Source organism: Dendropsophus ebraccatus, chromosome 15 (genome assembly GCF_027789765.1).
Source record: "Dendropsophus ebraccatus isolate aDenEbr1 chromosome 15, aDenEbr1.pat, whole genome shotgun sequence".
Classification (NCBI taxonomy): domain Eukaryota; kingdom Metazoa; phylum Chordata; class Amphibia; order Anura; family Hylidae; genus Dendropsophus; species Dendropsophus ebraccatus.
This window is the reverse complement of record NC_091468.1, coordinates 13068709-13089830: the sequence shown is the minus strand read 5'-3', so window position 1 is coordinate 13089830 and position 21122 is coordinate 13068709. Positions and strand designations below refer to the sequence as shown.

The 21122-nt window shown below is 42.0% G+C and overlaps 1 protein-coding gene across 1 annotated transcript; it reads right to left on the bottom strand.

Annotated features, from left to right (window-relative positions):
• Positions 1 to 6424: 6424 nt before the first annotated feature.
• BATF3 (basic leucine zipper ATF-like transcription factor 3) lies at positions 6425 to 20695 on the bottom strand. Its single transcript, XM_069955153.1, has 3 exons — positions 20517 to 20695; positions 12724 to 12828; positions 6425 to 6844 (listed from the first exon to the last, which is right to left on the bottom strand). Exons 1-3 carry the CDS (start codon positions 20601 to 20603, stop codon positions 6656 to 6658), a joined length of 381 nt encoding a protein of 126 aa, XP_069811254.1. The 5' UTR covers positions 20604 to 20695; the 3' UTR covers positions 6425 to 6655.
• Positions 20696 to 21122: the final 427 nt, after the last annotated feature.

Sequence of the window (21122 nt, the reverse complement as noted above, 5' to 3'; positions counted from 1 at the left end):
ATCTGCTGCGGATCCTGTACGTGTGAACGCACCCTAAGGGTACGTTCACACTTACCGGATCGGCAGCGTATTTTCTGCTGCGGATCTGCAGCGTATCCGCAGCAGATTTCATTTAAATAACTGAACAGAGCATCAAATCTGCACCATCAAATCTGCCGCGGATCTGCTGCAGATCTGCTGCGGATCCTGTAGGTGTGAACGCACCCTCAGGGTGCGTTCACACATACAGGATCTGTAGCAGATCTGCAGCAGATTTGATGGCGCAGATTTGAATCTGCAGCAGATCTGCAACAGATCCGCAGCAGATACGCAGCAGATTTGATGGCCCAGAATTGATTTGCTTTGAATCTGCAGATTCAAATCTGCACCATCAAATCTGCTGCAGATCTGCTGCAGATCCTGTATGTGTGAACACACCCTTAATGTCCCAAAATTACGTTGGCAACTATGCCATGGGAATGATACAGACATGATATGTGACAAGTATAGTGATCTGGTGTAGTCAGGCTCCACAGGATATACTAAAAATGATACAGGTGGGAGTACGGAGTATGAGTACAAGGGTCCTCGTGGATGTAGCCACCTCTTCCTGTATTACCTGAAGGCCTATGGGGTCATGGGAATTCAGACATGGTCTACAGTAAATCCTTATATTGTTGAGCTCTCTGAGCATACAGAGAGGAAGAGATCAGTAGACATTCAGAGGGGCTTAATGATGGCGCCCACCTAAAGAAGTAGATACCAGCCCCAAAAATTATGATCATTTAGTACTTTCTGTGACCACTTCTGTCTACGTGGTTACATGAACTGAAATGGTGGTCACCAGACAGGAAGTGAAGTGGTTGCTAGGCAACGTAAACTAGCAAGAGAATACTTTACGGCCTCCAACTCACAGGTCTGTCTGTCCATGCTAAGGGGGAGGTCGTAATTTTGCAGCAGCTGTAAAGCCACAGGTTGTAGATGACAGCTGTATAACGATAAGGAGATGCTACGAGGACAGAACTAAACATATATACATGAATTATTCTGCGTCTCACTACACAGGAGTGGCTTGTCTAAATACAAATGCATTTTAAGCAGTCTGGAAAACTAGTATGTAAGTGACCTTTTTTTTAATAATTTTGGTGTTTTTGGTGATTTTTGTTAACTAGAATGGTCAGGGAGCTGACTATGAGTAAGTACATCCTGTACGCAGGCACGAAAAGGTCAGATGGGATCTGAAGAGCTGAGAACGCATGCTGAACCTCATGGTGACGTCACCCATCAGCTGCGAGCTTTGGATTGCGTCTGTCCCAGTTTTGCAGTTGCGGGTAGTAAAGACATTTAGGTCACATGATGTGAACACCTTTTCTAAGCAGCATTTCCCATCAGTAAACTCGATGACTGCAGAGGGAAATTCTGTGATTCGTCTCCCGTGTTAACACTGTTACTGGGCAAGTGAAAAAAAAAAAATCCTCCCGTAGATCCCCTTGAAATATTTCAGTGTTCTCATGACAGTAATCCGCTCTATCTCTGGTTATGTACATTATCAGAAACCTACTTATTGCTTCAGCGCATTTCAAATAACAAAAGAAGCAAATAGTCTGGATCAAAAAATCACCCACCGTTTAGTGTTTACAGCGCCTATGCAGCCCTATGTATTTTTTTATAGTAAGACATAGGAGACATACGAAAGGGAGGATGACTATATATATATATATATATATATATATATATATATATGCTATGTCCTTTGCTATTCATATGTTACAATGACTGGTAGATTGGTACAGTACAGAACAATAGTACTATAGCAATCCTGTTTCGCCAAAAATAAGACCTAGCAGAGGTTTTGCTGGATTGCTAAATATAAGGCCTCCCCTGAAAGTAAGACCTAGCAAAGTTTTTATTTGGAAGCATGCCCGCCGAACAGAACACCAGGGCATACAGCTGTGATTCTTTGCCGCCCGCCTCCGTTGTCCCCTACTTTCACCATCTGTTGCAGAGCAGCTGCATGCAGGACATGAAGACTGTCACCAGCCACCAGCCCCGCTGTTCCCTTCCGTGGCCGTCACTTGTAAAGGTGCAGACAAGGCATCAAGAGGCCCGTTGTCTGCCACCATCCCTGTTGTCCCCTACCACCAGATGTAGGGGACAACAGGGATGGTGGCAGGCAACTCAGCCAATCAGTGCACAACAATCGCTGAGCAGGTAATGTATGCTCTCTGGGGTGGCGAGGGGTTAACTCACATACTCACAGCGGGATGTCAATCCCGCTGCGAGTATGTGCTCTCATAGGGATAAATGGCACTGGATCCACAGCGGATTTGGCTGTGAATCCGCAACGTGAAATCTACTGCGGATCGGGTGCGTGTGAAGGCACCCACCAGATTTTCTGCTGCGGATCCACAGCAAATTTGATCTAAATAACTGAGCACAGCATCAGATCTGTATCATCGAATCTGCTGCAGATCTTATACGTGTGAATGCACCCTTACAGTATTTTTGGGGAGCACCCTCTGTTATCATATTCGCAGTAAGTACTGATGTAGTCTACACTGTTCTTATACAGGGGCCCTCTGTACATCCACAAATGAAAAAATGTTCCAGCAAAAAAAGTCCTTAAAAACACTTACTTTATTGTAGAAAAAACTTCCATAAAATACAGCATGTGAACAGGTACATGTAAGCTAGACGCGTTTCGGCTGTAACCAGCCTTTATCACAGCTGAGCTGAGTACAAGGTAGAGTGTCTTTCAAGCCACCATTATATGTCAGCATAATTATGGTGTATGTGTTTTTTTATCACTTTGTTTGCCCTCTGTACACGTCTGCCCTTGGGTAAACCAGTGTGATATAATTAGTGTTTTCGTCTTGTAAGCGACTGTGACATCACAACTGTTTCACTTTGGCTAGTTGCTGTGACATCACACCTTTCTGTTTGGTAAGCTAATGAGGGGTCATAACGTGTAACATTTTTAGTCGTGCATGCTGTTGTGACACCTGTTCTTTTTTAGTGTCCCAGTACGGGTGGTCAACTAAGTCATATTTCACCTTGGTAAAGTGCCTCTCCAGGCATCGCACTAGAAGGGGATGAAGGTGTTGTTATGTGTTTCCCCACTAGGTGTCACTCTCTGTCTTATGTGTAATTTTCTGTGAAGGTTATGGGTTAAGTTTATTTGTCATGTGTAATCATATCGTCCAATCACAGTTGCAGGTGTCTTTCCATCACTTTTCCACCTATTACACTTCTCTCTCCTGTCTCCAGCATCCCCACCAAGTGACCCACAGAGCCGCCCTGGCAGACGTTGGGTCAAACCCCCTGCTACTGGCTCATGTCACAAGTGTTTTTCAGTCTGGTAGTGAGACAGACCCTTCAACTATATTCCAATGTAAAAGTCATTACCATATAAAATAATAGTAAATCTATATTCACTATAAATAATAAAACAGAAAGTGTCAGTAATTTGGGAGGTAAATTTATTCAGTGCAATGAAAAACGAGATTCATAAAATAAAAACATAATTACATCAAGGCGAAAAAATCCCCAAATTATTGGTTTATTTAAGTGAGGCAGGACCCCATAAAACACGCTCTCCTCCCCCCAACCATGAACAATGCTTTGATATCTACTAACAGATTCACAGCTCAGGGGTCTCCGACTTCTCCTGAACAATCATCATTCCTATTAGTGTAAAACAGAGAGAAGTGCGGCTATGGAGACTTCTATCTGCCCATTATGCTCAGTGCAGATGGATATTTAGTGCCAAGGATGGGATCTGGCCTTTCCCATAGACTAATGGTCCTTTTACACGGGACGATTGATTGTTCGTTTTTGCGCGATAACGGTCAAATTCGAACGATAATCGTACGTGTAACGCAGCGAACGATCAAACGACGAGTAAAAAATCGTTCATTTTGATCTTTCAACATGTTCACAAATCATCGTTGATCGTTCGCAAAAAATTCGCAGATTGTTCAGTGTAAACATTCTTTCAACGATTTCCCCTATGTGTGAGATAGGCTTAAACGATCGCAAAACGATCGCATAGCGAATTTTCCGTACGATGTATCGTTCCGTCTAAACACTGATCGTTATAAAAAAACCATTGTTCATTCAAAATCGTTAATCGTGCGATCGGGCGAATTATCGCACCGTGTAAAAGTACCATTAGGGCCCTATTCCACCGGACGATTATCGTTTGCATAATCGTTAACGATTAACGATCTCAAACGACCGCTATTGCGAAAGACCTGAAAACGTTCAGTCATTTCCATGGAACGATAATCGTTACTTATGATCGTAATTGCAATCGTTTTTCTTCGCTATTTATTAACGACCGAACGATGTCTTATTCAATGCGAATGATTTGCGAACGTTTTGCGAACGAGCAACGATAAAAATAGGTCCAGGTCTTATAAAGCGATCAACAATTTCTCGCTCGGTCGTTGAGCGTTAACTGCATTTCATCCGAACGATTATCGTTTAGATTTGAACGATTTAACGATAATCTGAACGATAATCGTCCGGTGGAATAGGGCCCTAAGGAGGTAATACTTTCTAGGGCCAAGAAACATAGATGTTGGATCAGAGGGGTAACCTGAAGCTTCTGGGCCCCACTGCAAGTCCTGCAACATGTCTTGAAGGTAACAAGTAATGATGGGGTCCCACTCCACCCCTGTTTCCTTCAGCCATAGTAAACACCAACAGCACCTCCCCTCTGCCGTACCTGCTGCTATCCATGATATACATGTCATATATAGTACCAGTGTCCCCTATTGTGGCTCTCCCATGACCCCTTAAGCCCTTAGCTCCACCATTGCCATCCTCCATTTAAAGGGAGGGTTCACAAAAAAAAAAAAAAAAATCTTCGAAATCAACTGGAAAGTGCCATTTGTAATTTATTTCTATTAAACAGTCTCAAGTCTTCCAGTACTTATTAGCTGCTGTATATCTTGTGGTGTATTCTGTCCAGTCTGACACAGTGCTCTCTGCAGCCACCTCTGTCCATGTCAGGAACTGTCCAGAGCAGCAGCAAATCTCCATAGAAAAACCTTTCCTGCTCTCCAGACTGGAAATAATATACCACTTCCTGCAGGGCATACAGCAGCTGATAAGTACTGGAAGACTTGAGATTATTTTTTTTTTACAATTACAATTCTCTGGCACTTTCTGGCACCAGTTGATTTGAAAGAAAAAAAAATTGATGAACAACCCCTTTAAGTGAATAGGGCTGAAGTGCAATACCACGCACAACCTATGGATAGGAGTGGTGCTGTCACGTTTTTTTGTAATCTTGTACAACTCTAAGTAGTACATTGTCTATGAGGGAGTTGTAAAACCCTTATACATTGTTTGCCGAAACACTCCCTTTGACTGTAGAAATGTCTAAATCCAGAACTTTCCTCTGCGAGCACCATATACAGCAGCCTATATTCTGCAACCAAAAAAATAAAGGATCTGTAACAAATTGCAGTTAATTGTAGTCTATAAATATGGAGACACATAAGTCTCTATAAGTTTATGTGGACATTTGGTTCTTTTTTTTCACTTTAGATCAGGGATGGTGAACCTTTGGCCCTCCAGTTGTTGCAAAACCACAGTTCCCATCATGCCTGGGCAGCACAATAATCTTGCTGTGTAATAGAGCCCTTACTCAGTATTCACTGTTAAAATCCATAGAGCAGAGAAGAGAGTTTCAGCTACCCATAGAAGTCTATGAAGATGGGAGGGGTGGAGTAAGTGAAGCTGCTATGATGCTCACATATCTTTCTGTAGCACACCCTCAGAAGCAGCAGCAGCATGGAGAGCTGTATACAACAGTAAGGAACTATAATAAAGCTAGCAGGGTCTCTGTGCCTCTCTGCCTTGCTCTGCCTTTCATACATTTCTATGGGCAGCTGCGGGATACCAGCATCAGCACTGGAGCATGTTACTTCTTTTATCCTCATTTTCCCCGTCACTCTGGCAAAAATCACCCCGGCCGGAGTTCTCCTTAAACCTAAGAATTTCACCTAGTACTATAGTTTGTTGAACCTCCCTGTGCCAAGTAGCTTTTATTGGTTTACTGTTGGGGGGGATAAAAATAAGAGCTTCCATTCTATTTCATAACTGGAGTTATAGTTTAACCTAAAACAGCGCTTGTTTCCCACCTTAAAATAAATGTCCACCCCTGAACGCCATATAATTGTATCCTTATACCGAATAGATCTCTGATACAGAGCTCCAAATCTCCTGCATAGACATAGGAGAGCTAAATAATAAGAATTATGGCTGCCTGTAGTCACCACTAGGGGGAGCTTACTGTATACGGCGTATACAGTCAACTCAATTATATAAAAATATTATTATTATCATTATTACTATTATTATAATTATTAATATAAAAATATATTCAATAACCTTCCTGACTTCCTTCATTGGTAAACAGAATTTCAGACCTGAACACGGCCTGATGATACGTTCTCTTATATCAATGATGTATGTCATAAATAAAGGCAGTGGTAATCATTGACATTGTCATCTGTCCTCTGTGATCCCATAGCGTGGACGTCGTCACGTGATGTCTCGAAAGCTTCATTGAATACTTTTAATCCCAATGGTAAATCCGTAAACTGAACCTTGTTAAAGGAATATGTCCAGGGATTGAAGGAATGGTCGCGTCTTGGGTGACTAGTCACCGGGGTAAGCATCCGGCTACAGCGTCTGTCATTCTAGGCACGGTCACAAAGTTCACTGGGCAGTGCAGATAGGGACAGATCTGTTCGTGGTCCTTCAAAATCTGACTTAAGTGTTTGAGTTCATCAGTGAGTTTCCCAATCTCCTTCTTCAGGGAAGAGTTTTCCTGCTCCAGACATTCATATTCCTGTCACATGGAGAAAATATATATATGTTATAACATAGAATTATATATTACAAAGCAATAAGGTGTGTGTATATATATATATATATATATATATATATATATATATATATATTTATGTATTTTCACTATAGCCTCTGTATAACATCAGATACAATATACATGTAGTATAAGTCTATATAGCCACAGATACCATTATATGGGTAGACTAGGTGTGTATATCCCCCGATACCATTACATAGGTAGTATACCTCTATAGAGCTGTATACACCATCATCGTGACACTACGTCTATAAAACGTCAGACATCACCACAGAGGCAATATACCACTACATAGCCTCATATCCCATTACATAGCTAGAAACTCAAAAGAAAAAAGTCTGCCACAAAATAATGAACTTGCAATTCACAATGAAATATTAACCAAGGAAAAAAATTGCATTATAGAGAAAATATATATAATTGAATGTATAGAGAAAATATATATAATTCTTTATTAAATCAATAATTTAATACATAGTACAAACATGGGATAAAAATGCACAGTGGTATACAACTGGGGCACATGTCACTGAGGTATATATGGGAAAGTATAACTGGACAATTAGATCCAAAGTTTAAAGGAGAAGTCTGGCGAAAACTTTTATTAAAGTATTGTATTGCCCCCCAAAAGTTATACAAATCCCCAATATACACTTATTACGGGAAATGCTTATAAAGTGCTTTTTTCCCTCCACTTACTACTGCATCAAGGCTTCACTTCCTGGATAACATAGTGATGTCACTTCCTGGATAACATAGTGATGTCACTTCCTGGATAACGTGGTGATGTTACTTCCTGGATAACACAGTGATGTCACTTCCTGGATAACATGGTTATGTCACTTCCTGGATAAAATGGTGATGTCACGACCCGACTCATAGAGCTGTGCGGCTGTGGCTGCTGGAGAGGATGATGGCAGAGGGATGCTCAGTGTCCCTCCAGTGTCCTTTGTCCCTTAGTGTCCCCCTGCCATCATCCTCTCCAGCAGCCACAGCCCGCACAGCTCTGGGAGTTGGGTCGTGACATCACCATGTTATCCAGGAAGTGACATCAGCATTTTTTTTTTGGGGGGGGGACAATACAATATGTTAATAAAAGATTTTGCTGGATTTCTTCTTTGAATGTAAAAGAGAGTTCTAATGATACTAGCACCCCCTAGTGGACGCCCAGTGTATGGCACAAGACTGTAATTTGTAATAAGCAACCTCCTATATGTGCTGGGCCAGTGGGTAGGGCGACTATAATAGTATATATAGTGGGAAAAGATTTAGGAACTACCACTCCAATGCCCTGCAAAGATGAAACTTAGAGGCAAAAAAGTAAAAAGGAGGAACAAAACACAGAAGCAGACTCCTAGGGTGAACACCAATTACCACTGGACATCTTACCCCTCTCCAGCACAAACAACCCAACGTACTTTCCACTCACTTCTCATCAGGAGCTCCAGTTATACTTTCCCATATATACATATATACCTTACTGACATCTGCCCCCTTCTTCAGTTATTATATAGGTAGTATACCTCTATAGAGCCACGGACACCATCATTGTGACACTATACCTCCATATATTGTCAGACATCACCATATAGGCAATATACCACTACATTACCTCAGACACCACCATGTAATCATTATACTTCTATATAATCTCAGATGCTATCATAAAGGTGGTATACCTCCATAGAGCCTTAGAGACCCTCATCACAGCACTATACCTTCAGATAACATCGTCGTATAGGCTTTATACCTTCATATAACTTCTGGTACCATCATACAGGCAGTATACCCCTATAGAACCCTGGATACACTTATATACACAGTATACACCTATATAACCTTGTGTAACCTCTGGAGAGGAACAGTTTTTCAGAGGCCCCCAAACTACATCTCCCATCTCTCCCTGGGACAGTGAACTGAGGCAAAAGAAGGAAGAGGAGGAGAAAAGCCAAAGAGAGAGACAGTGCAGGGTGGTCACCATTGACTGTATGTATCACCTCTGAGAGTCTAGATTGTTAAGGTCACTATCAGGAATTGTAACTGAGCACCCCTACCTCTCTTGTTGTTGAAGTGTTCCTCTTTCAGGAGGAGAGTTCTGTATTGGCGTACTTATGTTAATTGGTTATTAAATTGTTTCATGGTTCTACGATACTTCTCTCTGTGAGTATACTACTTATAGTGTATACCAAGCTAGGTAGGGGTTTCCTGAGTCAGCCCCTGGCAGAAGAGTGAAAACCTCCTGCATACCACACAAGCCCTTGGCAAGACTCAGGTGGTGGCACTGTGCTGAGTGAGAAGGTGGCACAAACAGAAGCCCATGTCCTTACACTGGACGCTTCATTAGAGGGTGTTACATTTGAATGTCGTAATATAGACAGTAAACCTGTATTAGCCTGTTATGTCACCACATAGTCAAGATATTGCAAGAACATTCCCATATATCCTTGTATATCAGTGTCCAGGTGGGGGCAGAGGTGCCTCTGGCTTCCTATACTGTACTGTACTTCCTTACAATTAAAATTAGCCCATAGGTGACCCATTGCCATGTAGACTGCACAGTGCAACGATATGACGGAGCGGCAGGCACACATTGGCCTATATCACTGGATGCTGAAATAGGGTCTGAAAAATATAGTAATGGCTATTTCTTGGGGTACAAATGCATATGGTTCCGATAAGGGGGTCAGGATGGGGTCTGGGGAAGTTTCTTCTATCTTAAACAAGATAAGTTTTAGAGGGTGACACACTGGCCGATTGCCCAGGACCCCTAAAGAGACTGAAACAACTCTCTTATTTTTTTATTATTTAGCAGTGTATAGCAGTATTATAGAAGAGTGGATTTGCAGCAACATGCGCAAACTATATGGCAGTATTATGTGAACTATTCAAATAAGTATTATTTATATCTTGCATACTGTTTGGGTGCTACAGTATATGGCGGTATTAGGACGCTAGATATGATTTGGACACTATATGGCAGTATTAAATCAAATTTGATTTGCAGTAACAACTACAAATAATATATGGGCTCTATAAGTGAGTACCATTTAGATATTGCATTCCGTTTGGGTGCTACAGTATATGGCGGTATTATTTGAGGTCTTTAAGGGAATATTATTTGGACACTATGATAATATATCAAATTCGATTTGCAGTAAAAAGTGATAACTACATATATTATATGGGCTCTATAGGTGAGTACTATTTAGATATTGGATTCTGTTTGGGTGCTAGAGTATATGGCGGTATTATGTGAGTTTTTAAAGGAATATTATTGGACACTACATATGGATTGGGCACTATATAGTAGTATCATGTGGGCTGAAATTACAAACCAAACAAGACAAGTGATGGGTCCTACTGCTACCTGGAGGGTTCAGTTGTCACCGCTATCCCCATTGTTGCATCACTACACTATAGAGAGTAATGTGTAGTATGTGTCAATGTTTCTTAGCACAGATATCTCCTTTTTTTATAAGATTTCTCTTTTACTTTCAATTTCACTTCCCGCCTATCGGTGTATTTGGTGTATATTTACCCACATTGTTTTGGAGAAGTAAAATGCGGGTGTAACCAGCTCTAGGAGACCGACCAGCACGTCCGTCCGTTCTCACAGTGCACAATACACACACGCAGATGTATTGCTGAAACCGGGGATGTACAGAGCAGAAGTAATATTCACCGGCAGCCATTGCGGAGTGCAACCACTAAGGCTGCAAAACTGCAGGGGACAGACATCGACCATTTAAAGGGGAACTATCAACAGGTTACAGGAATCTAACCTGCTGACAGCTCCCTAGGGTGGAAGGATGAAGGTACTGTATGTCTCTTACCTTCCTCCTCAGCACAGCACATTAGTTGTGCCTGGTAAGGCTTTAGGAGCACTGGGGGCATGGCTGCCGTCCCTTAGAGCACTGATCCAGGCCCCCTCTATTGATAATCATTAGAGGGGGAGGGCCGGTTGGGGGACATAGCCCCGCCCCAGGCTGGCCCCCTCCATTGATAAACATTTAGGGGGCAGGTGGATTGCGGCACCTGCGGGGGGCAGCCTGGGGCAGGGCTATGCCCCCTAACAGTCTCACCCTGGCTCGCACCTCCAGAACGGTGCTGGGAGGGGCGGTAGCTATGCACCCACTGGTCCTATTGGCTTACCGGGCACAAGTAACAGCACAGGATCTGTGCTGAGGATGAAGGTAAGAGACATACCCTTACCCTCAGCTCCCCGTGCCCACTAGAGAGCTGTCAGCAGGTTAGAATCTTTATTTCTAACTGTTCCAAACTGTTGCAAGCTGTTAGGTCATTGAGACACATGGTACCTTTCATATATCTGTCTGTACTTCCAGAACATAGAAAAATGATTGCAGTTGATAGATTCCCTTTAAATGCAATCTACCACTAATAACTGTACTAGTAGATACTGGGCTATAAGCCCTGCAAAGAGGAGATGAGTGCGGCTGTCCTCTGCGGTGGCTCACTTCCCTTTTGTAGCTGCATGGCCCTGTCTAGTGGAGTCCGCTGTCTACTCTCACAGTCTTTTTTTGTTGCAGTGAATCTACAATAAAGCCTGAAGGCACCTTGTATATAGTCTTTAAGATTCACCTTTAAGTCGGTTTCAATAGCAAAAAATGAAAATTCTTCAGGTGTATGATAAATGTGGATTCTCTCTGACACATGATTTATATGTCATCTACTGACTTTTTAAAAAGTTACAGATAGCATGATAAATGTAGCTAAAAACATAAAAACTTAAAAGGGAATCTGTCAGCAGCATAGTACTTACAGACCTTATAGTATGGTGTGATAGCTGCTAAGACCCGGGACTCATTGGTGATATCTTCAGGGTCCTAGCAGCCATAACATTATCCTGCAAGGTCTGTGTTTACTATGGGGTAATAGATTTCCTTTAAATGTGGCTATAAACCAGACTCCTTTAAAGGGGTATTCCACTAGAACATAACTTCTGATATGTACAGTAGCTGCTCATGGTGAGACTAACAATTCCTTCCATACTTGTTTATATCTATTCAGTCTCCTTCCTCCAGTTCTGAGCTGCTACTTTCTGCTGAAGACACAAAAACCTGTGCCTTTTCATTTCTCTCTGCCCCCCCCCCCCTTCTGAGATGGCTCAGCTCATGTAAACAAGTCCCTGGCAAGCTGTGTCTGCAACATTGTAGTTTCTTTGTAATACCAGTATGTTCATCAGGAGTAGAAGGGAGGGGGAGACAGAGAGAAAAGCTCATACACAGATTTTTGTGTCTTCAGCATGGAATGATGTGTATAGAGGCCTCTATTCACAGAAAACTTTGTGTGAGCTTTTCTCTGACTCCCCCTCCTCCCCCCTCCCTTCTGAGGCGGCTGATGTAAACAAGTCCCTAACAGGCTTTATCTGCAACATTGTAGCTTTTTTGTAATGCTGGGATTCATCACAGTGAGTTCATTAGCAACTTGACCTCAGATTAACCCAATCTGAGGTCAAGTTGCTAATGAACTCAGTGTGTTGAATCCTCCCAGCATCAAAAAGTTGCTACTAAGTTGCAGATACAGCCTGTCAGGGACTTGTTTACATCAGCTGTCTCAGAAGGGGAGGAGGAGACAGAAAGAAAGGATCATACACAGATTTTTGTGTCTTCAGCAGAAAGCAACAGTTCAGAACTGGGGGAAGGAGACTAAATAGATAATAACAAGTATGGAAGGAATTGTTAGTCTCACCATGGGCAGCAACATATCAAAAGTTATGTTTAAGTGGAATCCCCCTTTAAGTTTTCTGTTTTTAGACTTTTATTGGCTTGATTACATTGATAATGCGCCCACTTTATAAATACTAATAAAATCTTGTTTACCTCGTGTAGTTTGTCGGCTTTCTGTGTCTGTTTTTTGCGGCTTCTCTGGGCGGCCACTCTGTTTTTCTCCCGTCTTCGTACTTTTCTGTCACATACATCTGAGCCCTGTAAAGACAGATGCCATTGATTCTATACATCCCAATATATTCCATAGGGAGTCGTCGTTTTACAACAGCGAGAAAGCCACATATTGGGGAACCCTTCTCTCCGTGATAGTCAGTGCGAAATATTGAAATAAGGCTGTAGGGCTGGGATCACACTGAGCTTAGCATAGACATTATAAATTTAAAGGGGTTGTTCACCCAATTTTTTTCCCTTCAAATTAACTGGTGCAAGAAAGTTCCAGAGTTTTGTAATCTACTTCTATTAAAAAATCTCAAGTCTTCCAGTACTTATCAGCTTCTGTATGTCGTGCAGGACGTGGTATATTCTCTCCAGTCTGTGCTCTCTGCTGCCACCTCCAGAGCAGGAGAGGTTTTCTATGGGAATTTGCTGCTGCTCTGGACAGTTCATGACATGGACAGAGGTGGCAGCTGAGAGAACTGTATCAGATTGGATAGAATGCACCACTTCCTGCAGGACATATAGAAGCTGATAAGTACTGGAAGATGCAACATTTTTTAATAATAGTAAATTATAAATCTCTTGCACTTTCTGGCACTAGTTGATTTGAAAGAAAAACATTTTTGGTCAACAACCCCTTTAAAAGGAGTAAAAATGTATACATACTAAAAATGAATTCTGCATATGCATTGACAATGCATTGTAATGTATTAAACGTAAAGAAATGGAGACACAAAACACAGTGTGAACTCGTAATAAGTTGAAGATTTGATGAGAATAAGAATGGTCTTTGGTCCGTCCAGCGTACAGAGCAAAGCTGCGACATCTACAGTACAGCTCCGCCCCATCAGAGATGTGTAATCACATTGTTATCCTGGAAACAATCAGCAAACTGCTGTTGACAGATCTGTTATGTGTCTGAAGCTCTGCTCCCGTTCTAGTGAATGCAGAGTTGCACTAACCAGGCACGGCCACTACACGGTGAATGGCGCTGTCTGCTCCCAACCCCAATCATGCTAGTAACTTTGCATTATAACTTTGCATTACTTTGCATCATTCTAGTAACTTTGCATTATATTAGAATCAAGCGTCACTAAATGGTGGAAATCATAGCATGTTTCCTTCTTTTGGGGAAAACTCATCTTACTTAATTATTTCTCGGCTTCTGAAACGCTTCTTGGAAGGAACAGAAACCTCTTTGCTGGTGGCGTAGGGCAGTACGGGGTTAATGTCAGGATCGCTGGTGGTGTAGGGCAGTGAGGGGTTATTGTCAGGATCGCTGGTGGTGTAGGGCAGTGAGGGGTTAATGTCAGGATCGCTGAAGATGTACGGCAGTAAGGAGTTAATGTCAGGATCGCTTGTGGTGTAGGGCAGTAAGGGGTTAATGTCAACATTTCTAGCTGTCTAGATGAGTAAGGGAAAATGTCAGCATTCCTGGTGGTCTAGGAAGGTAAGGGGTTAATGTTAGCACCCTAGTGGTCTAGGAAGGTAAGGGGTTAATGTTAGCACCCTAGTGGTCTAGGAAAGTAAGGGGTTAATGTTAGCACCCTAGTGGTCTAGGAAAGTAAGGGGTTAATGTTAGCATCCTAGCGGTCTAGGGGAATAAGAGGTTAATTTCAGCATCCCTGGTGGTCTAGAGAAAGAAGGGGGGGGGGGACGATGTGGCTTGGGTAGAGACAGAATTCACGTCACATGAACAGCAGGGACAGAGTGTACGGTATGGTGACTTCCGGCCACCAGGGGGAGCTAACCACAGCACACTCAGCAGAGCAGGGACAGAGTGTATGGTATAGCGGCTTCCGGCCACCAGGGGGAGCTCACCACAGCACACTCAGCAGAGCAGGGACAGAGTGTATGGTATAGCGGCTTCCGGCCACCAGGGGGAGCTCACCACAGCACACTCAGCACAGCAGGGACAGAGTGTATGGTATAGCGGCTTCCGGCCACCAGGGGGAGCTCACCACACCACTCTCGTACAGCACAGCAGGGACAGTGTACAGTATGGCAACAGCCAACTGACTGTGTGCAGCTCAACATCTGGCGGTAGGGAACAACGGGGATAGCAGCTGGCGAAGGACCTCTTTACGCCTTGCCTGTACATTTACAAGTGACGGCCGCAGAAGGGACATTGTGGTGACGCTCTTCATGTTCTGCATGCAGCTGCTCTGCAATGTACTGAGCAGTCATTAGTCAGTGGTATAGGGTTTTATCATCTTTCTATAGGACAGGTCCTGTTAGTGACCTGGGACGTACCATGATGTGTCTCTTTGTGCCGCATGCAAATACCCCAGGTGAGTGTAGACTTTCCTGCCTAGTATTAGTCAGTATGTGAATAGTCCCCACATCGGGGAGGGAGTGCACGCTCTTCCTCTCTGGTATCAGGGATACTGTAAAATGGCAATAGACAACTTGTGGTATATCTCTGCCACATATCAAATTATTATAAATTTTTTTTTTAAATAACAGGTATACCTTAAAGGAATATACCGACTCAGCAATCCTGAGAACAGGAACAGGGACGCAATCATCCCTACAATGGATGGAGTGCTCACCGCACCTGTGCTCTGTTCATTCTCTATGAGGCTGTTGAACATTTCCCCATAGAACACCTCTCCTGCTCTCCAGACTGGAAAGAATACCTTCAGGACATACAGCAGATGATAAGTACTGAAAGACAAATTACAAATATATACAACTTTCTGGCACCAGTTGATTTGAAAATATTTTTGCTGGAGTACCCCTTCAAGGTGGCCACACACTTTCTATAACTATCGGCGAATGTTCACGTTGGGCGGGGTGCCAAAAAATCAAGCATTCCTGGCCCTTCTCTTCACCAACATCATCTGTCAGTGGGGAGTCGCGAGGCTTACTAAATTGGACAATATAGGGCAGATTTTCCTTTTAGCTATGTCTGTGCAGGGGATTTGGAACTCAGATCATTATGCACATGTAATAAAAACAATAAAAGATACTTTTGAAAGTTGGACATTCCCTTTAAGTTTCACAATTATTTCACTTTTGTTGTTTTTCTCACTTTTTTCGCTTGAAGATTCTTTATCAGATTACAGAGAAACCTATTCCTTCTTTGGCAGGAAGCAGAGATGTGTTAGAGCGGGAGGCAATGACGGCAACCCCGGGAGGCCGAGCGGAGTGCAGACAGTTTGTGGTGCGGAGGGGACGGTCCCCGCCACCTGTTAGACAGATCTAATCTCTGAGAACTCAGATCATTCATAGAAGAGAGTGCGCACATGGAAAATGGGGGATTCAAGGAAGAGATAAGGCCAAGTGTTGTCAGACGGCTTCTGAAGAATTCTGTGAAATGAGTCGCAGCGAGACTTCTCCAGAAGATTTTTTTTTTTTAAATCTTATTAAAGGGGTTCGCCAACATTAAAAAAAACATGGCCACTTTCTTCCAGAAACAGCACCACTCCTGTCTCCAGTTTGGGTGTAGGTTTTGCAGCTCAGTTCCACTGACGTGAATGGAGCTTAAAGGGGTACGCTGGTGAAAAGAAATTCTTCCAAATCAACTGGTTTCAGAAAATTGTACAGAATTGTAATTTACTTCTATTTATAAATCTCCAGTCTTCCAGTACTTATCAGCTGCTGCACATCCTGCAGGAAATTGTGTATTCTTTCCAGTCTGGCACAGTGCTCTTTGCTGCCACCTCTGTCCATGTCAGGAACTGTCCAAGGCAGCAGCAAATCCCTAGATTTAAAAAACCTCTTCTGCTCTGGACAGTTTCTGACATAGACAGAGGTGGCAGCAAAGAGCATTGTGTCAGACTGGAAAGAATACACCACTTCCTGCAGGACATACAGCAACTGATAAGTACTGAAAGACTGGAGATTTTTTAATAGAAGTAATTTACAAATCTATATCACTTTCTGACATCACCTTATTTGAAAAAATAAAATCCCTGGAGTACCCCTTAAAGTGAATGTGCCATTTCCACTACCTTTATGGTGCCGGCGCAGAGATCCCAGTGGCACGGTCTGTTTTTCAAAACGCTGCCCAGTTCCCACACTTGGTGACTGTATTCTTCATGTGCACCGGCCTGCTCTATACACTGGAAGCAGGCCCGGCACCCCTAGTGTAGGGATATCCTCTTAGTGACACGCCTCCATTAGAATCAAAGCTGGCTGGGATATCCCCTCCGCTTGGATACCATTACACTGGGGGCGCCGGGCTCGCCTTCAGTGTATAGAGCCGAGCCTGAGTGCACATGAAGAACACTGTCACCGAGCGCAGGAACTCGCAGCATTTTTTAAAAATGGACCATGCGACCGGGATCTCCACGCCGGCGCTGACAAGGTAGTGAGGGGGAAAAAAATCACCTAGGAAATGATACATTCACTTTAATTGCAAACCACAACTGAACTGGAGACAAGAGCGGTGCTGTCTCTGAAAAAAAGGAGCTGTGTCTTTCTAACGCTGGATATCCCCTTTAAGGGTCTGTGATATTATGGCTCTTCCCTATTCACTTTATTAAAAGCTGCATTACAGGACATAGACATGAGGGGCGCTCTTTCTGCGGGGAGAAAAAAAGAACATTTTCTAAAAAAGAACATTTTCTCCTTTAGAGAATATAGCTGATCACTGTTGGTCTCATGAGGGGAACATTTTGTTGACCCTTCTAACAAGTAGGGATATCCAAAGCAGTCAGCCCCTTAAAGTGAATCTGTCATTAAAAATTTAAGTTCCAAACTGCTGACACTGTTAGATAGCTGATAGGTCAAGGACGGTCACCTTGCAGCCTAGCCCTGTTTCCAAACCTTTGGAAACAGGGCTCGGCTGTCAGCTGACTGTCAATCAAATAGGGATGGAAGGAGGAGTGAGGAGGCATTACAGCACTCAGCTGTTCAGGATCTTGGGAACACCTCTTCGACTCTTTGTACCAGACTGTACCATACTGGAAGCACAGACAGATATATGAAAGGTTCCATGTGTCTCCTTGTCCCAAAAGCATCTAACAGTGTCAGCAGTCACTTTAAAGCATTCCTGTCAGGGCCGGCGTCAGCACAGGGCTAACCCGGGCAAGTGGCAGGGCCTACAGCACTTCTAGGGGCCCAGAGAGGGAGAGGGGCCCGTTACTGTAATGTTCAGCCCGCTCACTGTAGTGCAAGGTGAGTGGGTTGAACATCAGAAGACGCTAGAGATGGAGCAGGACCTGCACAGAGAGAGAAAAGGGTGAAGGACCTGATCACATGACCCAAAGGTCCTCAACCTTACAGTGTGGAGATCAACCCAATAGAGAGGAGGAGGAAGAAGACTAAGCTGTAGTGCTGTGTGTATGTGTCACTCAGTCAGTGTGTGTGTCAGTCAGTCAGTGTGTGTGTGTCAGTCAGACATTCCGTATACAAGCAAAATGACTATGTGCACATTATATAACTCTTTTATAGGTAATGTATATAACTTCTACCGTCTGTACATTAGCGTTTTGTTACCAGTGTTTCTCACATTGTATTAATACACGTATGATGTACTGATGGAATAGGACCAGAACATGTCTTTTGCCTTGTTACATTGTAGTCATTGTAGTAAAAAAAAACAAAAAATAAAAAAACGCTAAATAAAAAAGAAAAGAAATAAATAAAAAAACACTAAATAAAAACCTGCTAAAAAAAGCTAAATAATCCATAAAAAACTCAACCTTTATTTATCTTCACTATGTCCAATTAAAAACACATAAATAAGGGTACTGACTGTATAACAGGAGGAACATAAAACAACCAGGATATAAAGGATATGCCAAGAAGTTAGGCACCATATTGGGCACCCTAAAGGCTCCGTCCTGACCCCGAGCATCTCTACAATGGGCAATGTGAGGTTACACCAAATACATAAGGCAAAGCAAACTTTCTGCATGGGTGTTTTTTTTAAGAAGGTTTATTCCTATGACTGTACAAAAGAAGATGATTTATTGTTATCATCAGGACAATAAGGTATGGTTATAATGTATGGCTGTGTATAATGCATAGGATATATATCTATAATTCACACCATCATATTCTATGCAATATAAAGTAATGCTCATATATATATATATATATATATATATATATATATATATATTATATATATATATATATATTAAATAAAATATACCTAAATACAATTAAACTTCCAGTAATATAATAAACCAATTGTATAACATAACATATGAGTAATGTACTATACCACTAATGTATAAGAATCAGACATAATACAATATACTAATAACTAACAGTCACTGTAGACGTCCCTTTTGTACAGCCACATTTTGGTCATACATGGCCTTTATAGTACAGTATGCCTTGGCTTCAAACCTTGATATACTATATGGATCATTGAATAAAATAAGTGGTTTTATTCTACATCTGGTGCCTTGGGTCATGTATTCTACTGTAATACACCAGTAATGTAATAGTCATATAATATACCAATACTATACCAGTACAATAATATACCAATAGTATATAGTATAGTAATACAATATAATGTAACAATAATATACCAATAGTATATAGTATAGTAATACAATATAATGTAGCAATAATATACCAATAGTATATAGTATAGTAATACAATATAATGTAGCAATAATATACCAATAGTATATATAGTATAGTAATACAATATAATGTAACAATAATACCAATAAAATATAGAATATATACTATAGTGTATAATATATATATATATATAATATACTATAGTATATATTCTATATTTTATTGGTATTATTGTTACATTATATTGTATTACTATACTATATATACTATATACTATTGGTATATTATTGCTACATTATATTGTATTACTATACTATATATACTATAAACTATTGGTATATTATTGTTATATATAAAATATACAGTGAAACCTCTTTAAGAAGACCTCCCAAATTGCATGGGAAAGTGTTCTTCTATGGAGGTAGTCTAATGGCCACTACTGGAGGTATACCAATAATATAATATAACAATATAATAAAAACATGTAATGTAGTATAATATAATATAATATAATATACTAGCTAACTGGGCGCTGTCACTACAAACAAAAATGTACATGTCACAGAGTTTAGATTGAGGTGTCAGTGCTCAGACCCCCACCAATCAGAGATATAGCTGGGACAAGAGCATGCTAGGCTTCTTCTCTCCCAGCTCAGGCTATGTGACCCAGACATACTGTACGTCTATGGAAAGTCTATGGGACCGTCTACTGTGGTTGTGCACTTCTTCCTACTAGTACTAATGTACAGTAGAGGTTTGAGAGCACAGATGCCCAATGATCAAAAAGTTTGACATGTCAAACATTTTCTGATGTGCCAGGTACACTGTATATAACATGGCAGTAATACTGTACACCTGTAGTATAACAAAATATATTACAGCAATGGTATAATACAATATCTATCTCCTATCTATCTATCATCTATCTCCTATCTATCTATCTCCTATCTATCTATCTATCTATCTATCTATCTCCTATCTATCTCCTATCTATCTATCTATCTATCTATCTATCTATCTATCTATCTATCTTTGTGTGTCCTGAACCTGGAAGCCCTGCAATACACGGTCAATGCCTGGAGAGGACATTGAGCTCATTTTCCATCTCCCTGTTCTAAAAATCCATTTAATATATCATTCCCAGATAGGGGAGCATATCTCCTATATCTCTATATAATGTGTTTGTACAATAATAAAGTATAATACAGCAGTATAATAATATAAAGCGCTCTATATACCTGGGACAGGACATCGGCCTCGGATCCGGAGGTGTTGTGCGCGCTCCTGGGGTAAGAACTGCTGGTGGAGGGTGACAGCTGGGACATCCTGTCTAGATTGAGGAGCTCAGAAGTCAATGAGGACACATGAGACGTCTCGGGGACCAGTAGCCTCTGGGGGGAGGAGATGGAGGTGGTGCCCACAAACACTCGATGATGAGACGCGACTTCCAAGAAGACCTGAGACCCTGACCAAGATGAGAGGGGACCCTCAGTTACAGCCCTGTGATACATAGACCATCCCTATATTCCAGGAGGATATGGAGTCAGCTGATCTGTGAGAAGAAATGGTAAGAAGGTCGGCTATAGTGTTGGTGGCACCACAATGGGCACAGTAGCGGCCCCCCAACACCCCAAGCTCTTGGGGCTCCTCCAGGCAGTGCGCCAGGTGCGGCAGAGTGTGGGGCTGTCATCAGAGCTCCGGCCTTTATCACTGCGGCCGCGGCTGCTTCTTCTTCTTGGAATGAAGCCTATAAGTCATTTCAAGTAAGTCACGTGGAAAGTCTCTGAATCGTAGAGGAAACCACAAGTGTTAGTGACAGGGAACCGAGAGAACGATGCTCGGCC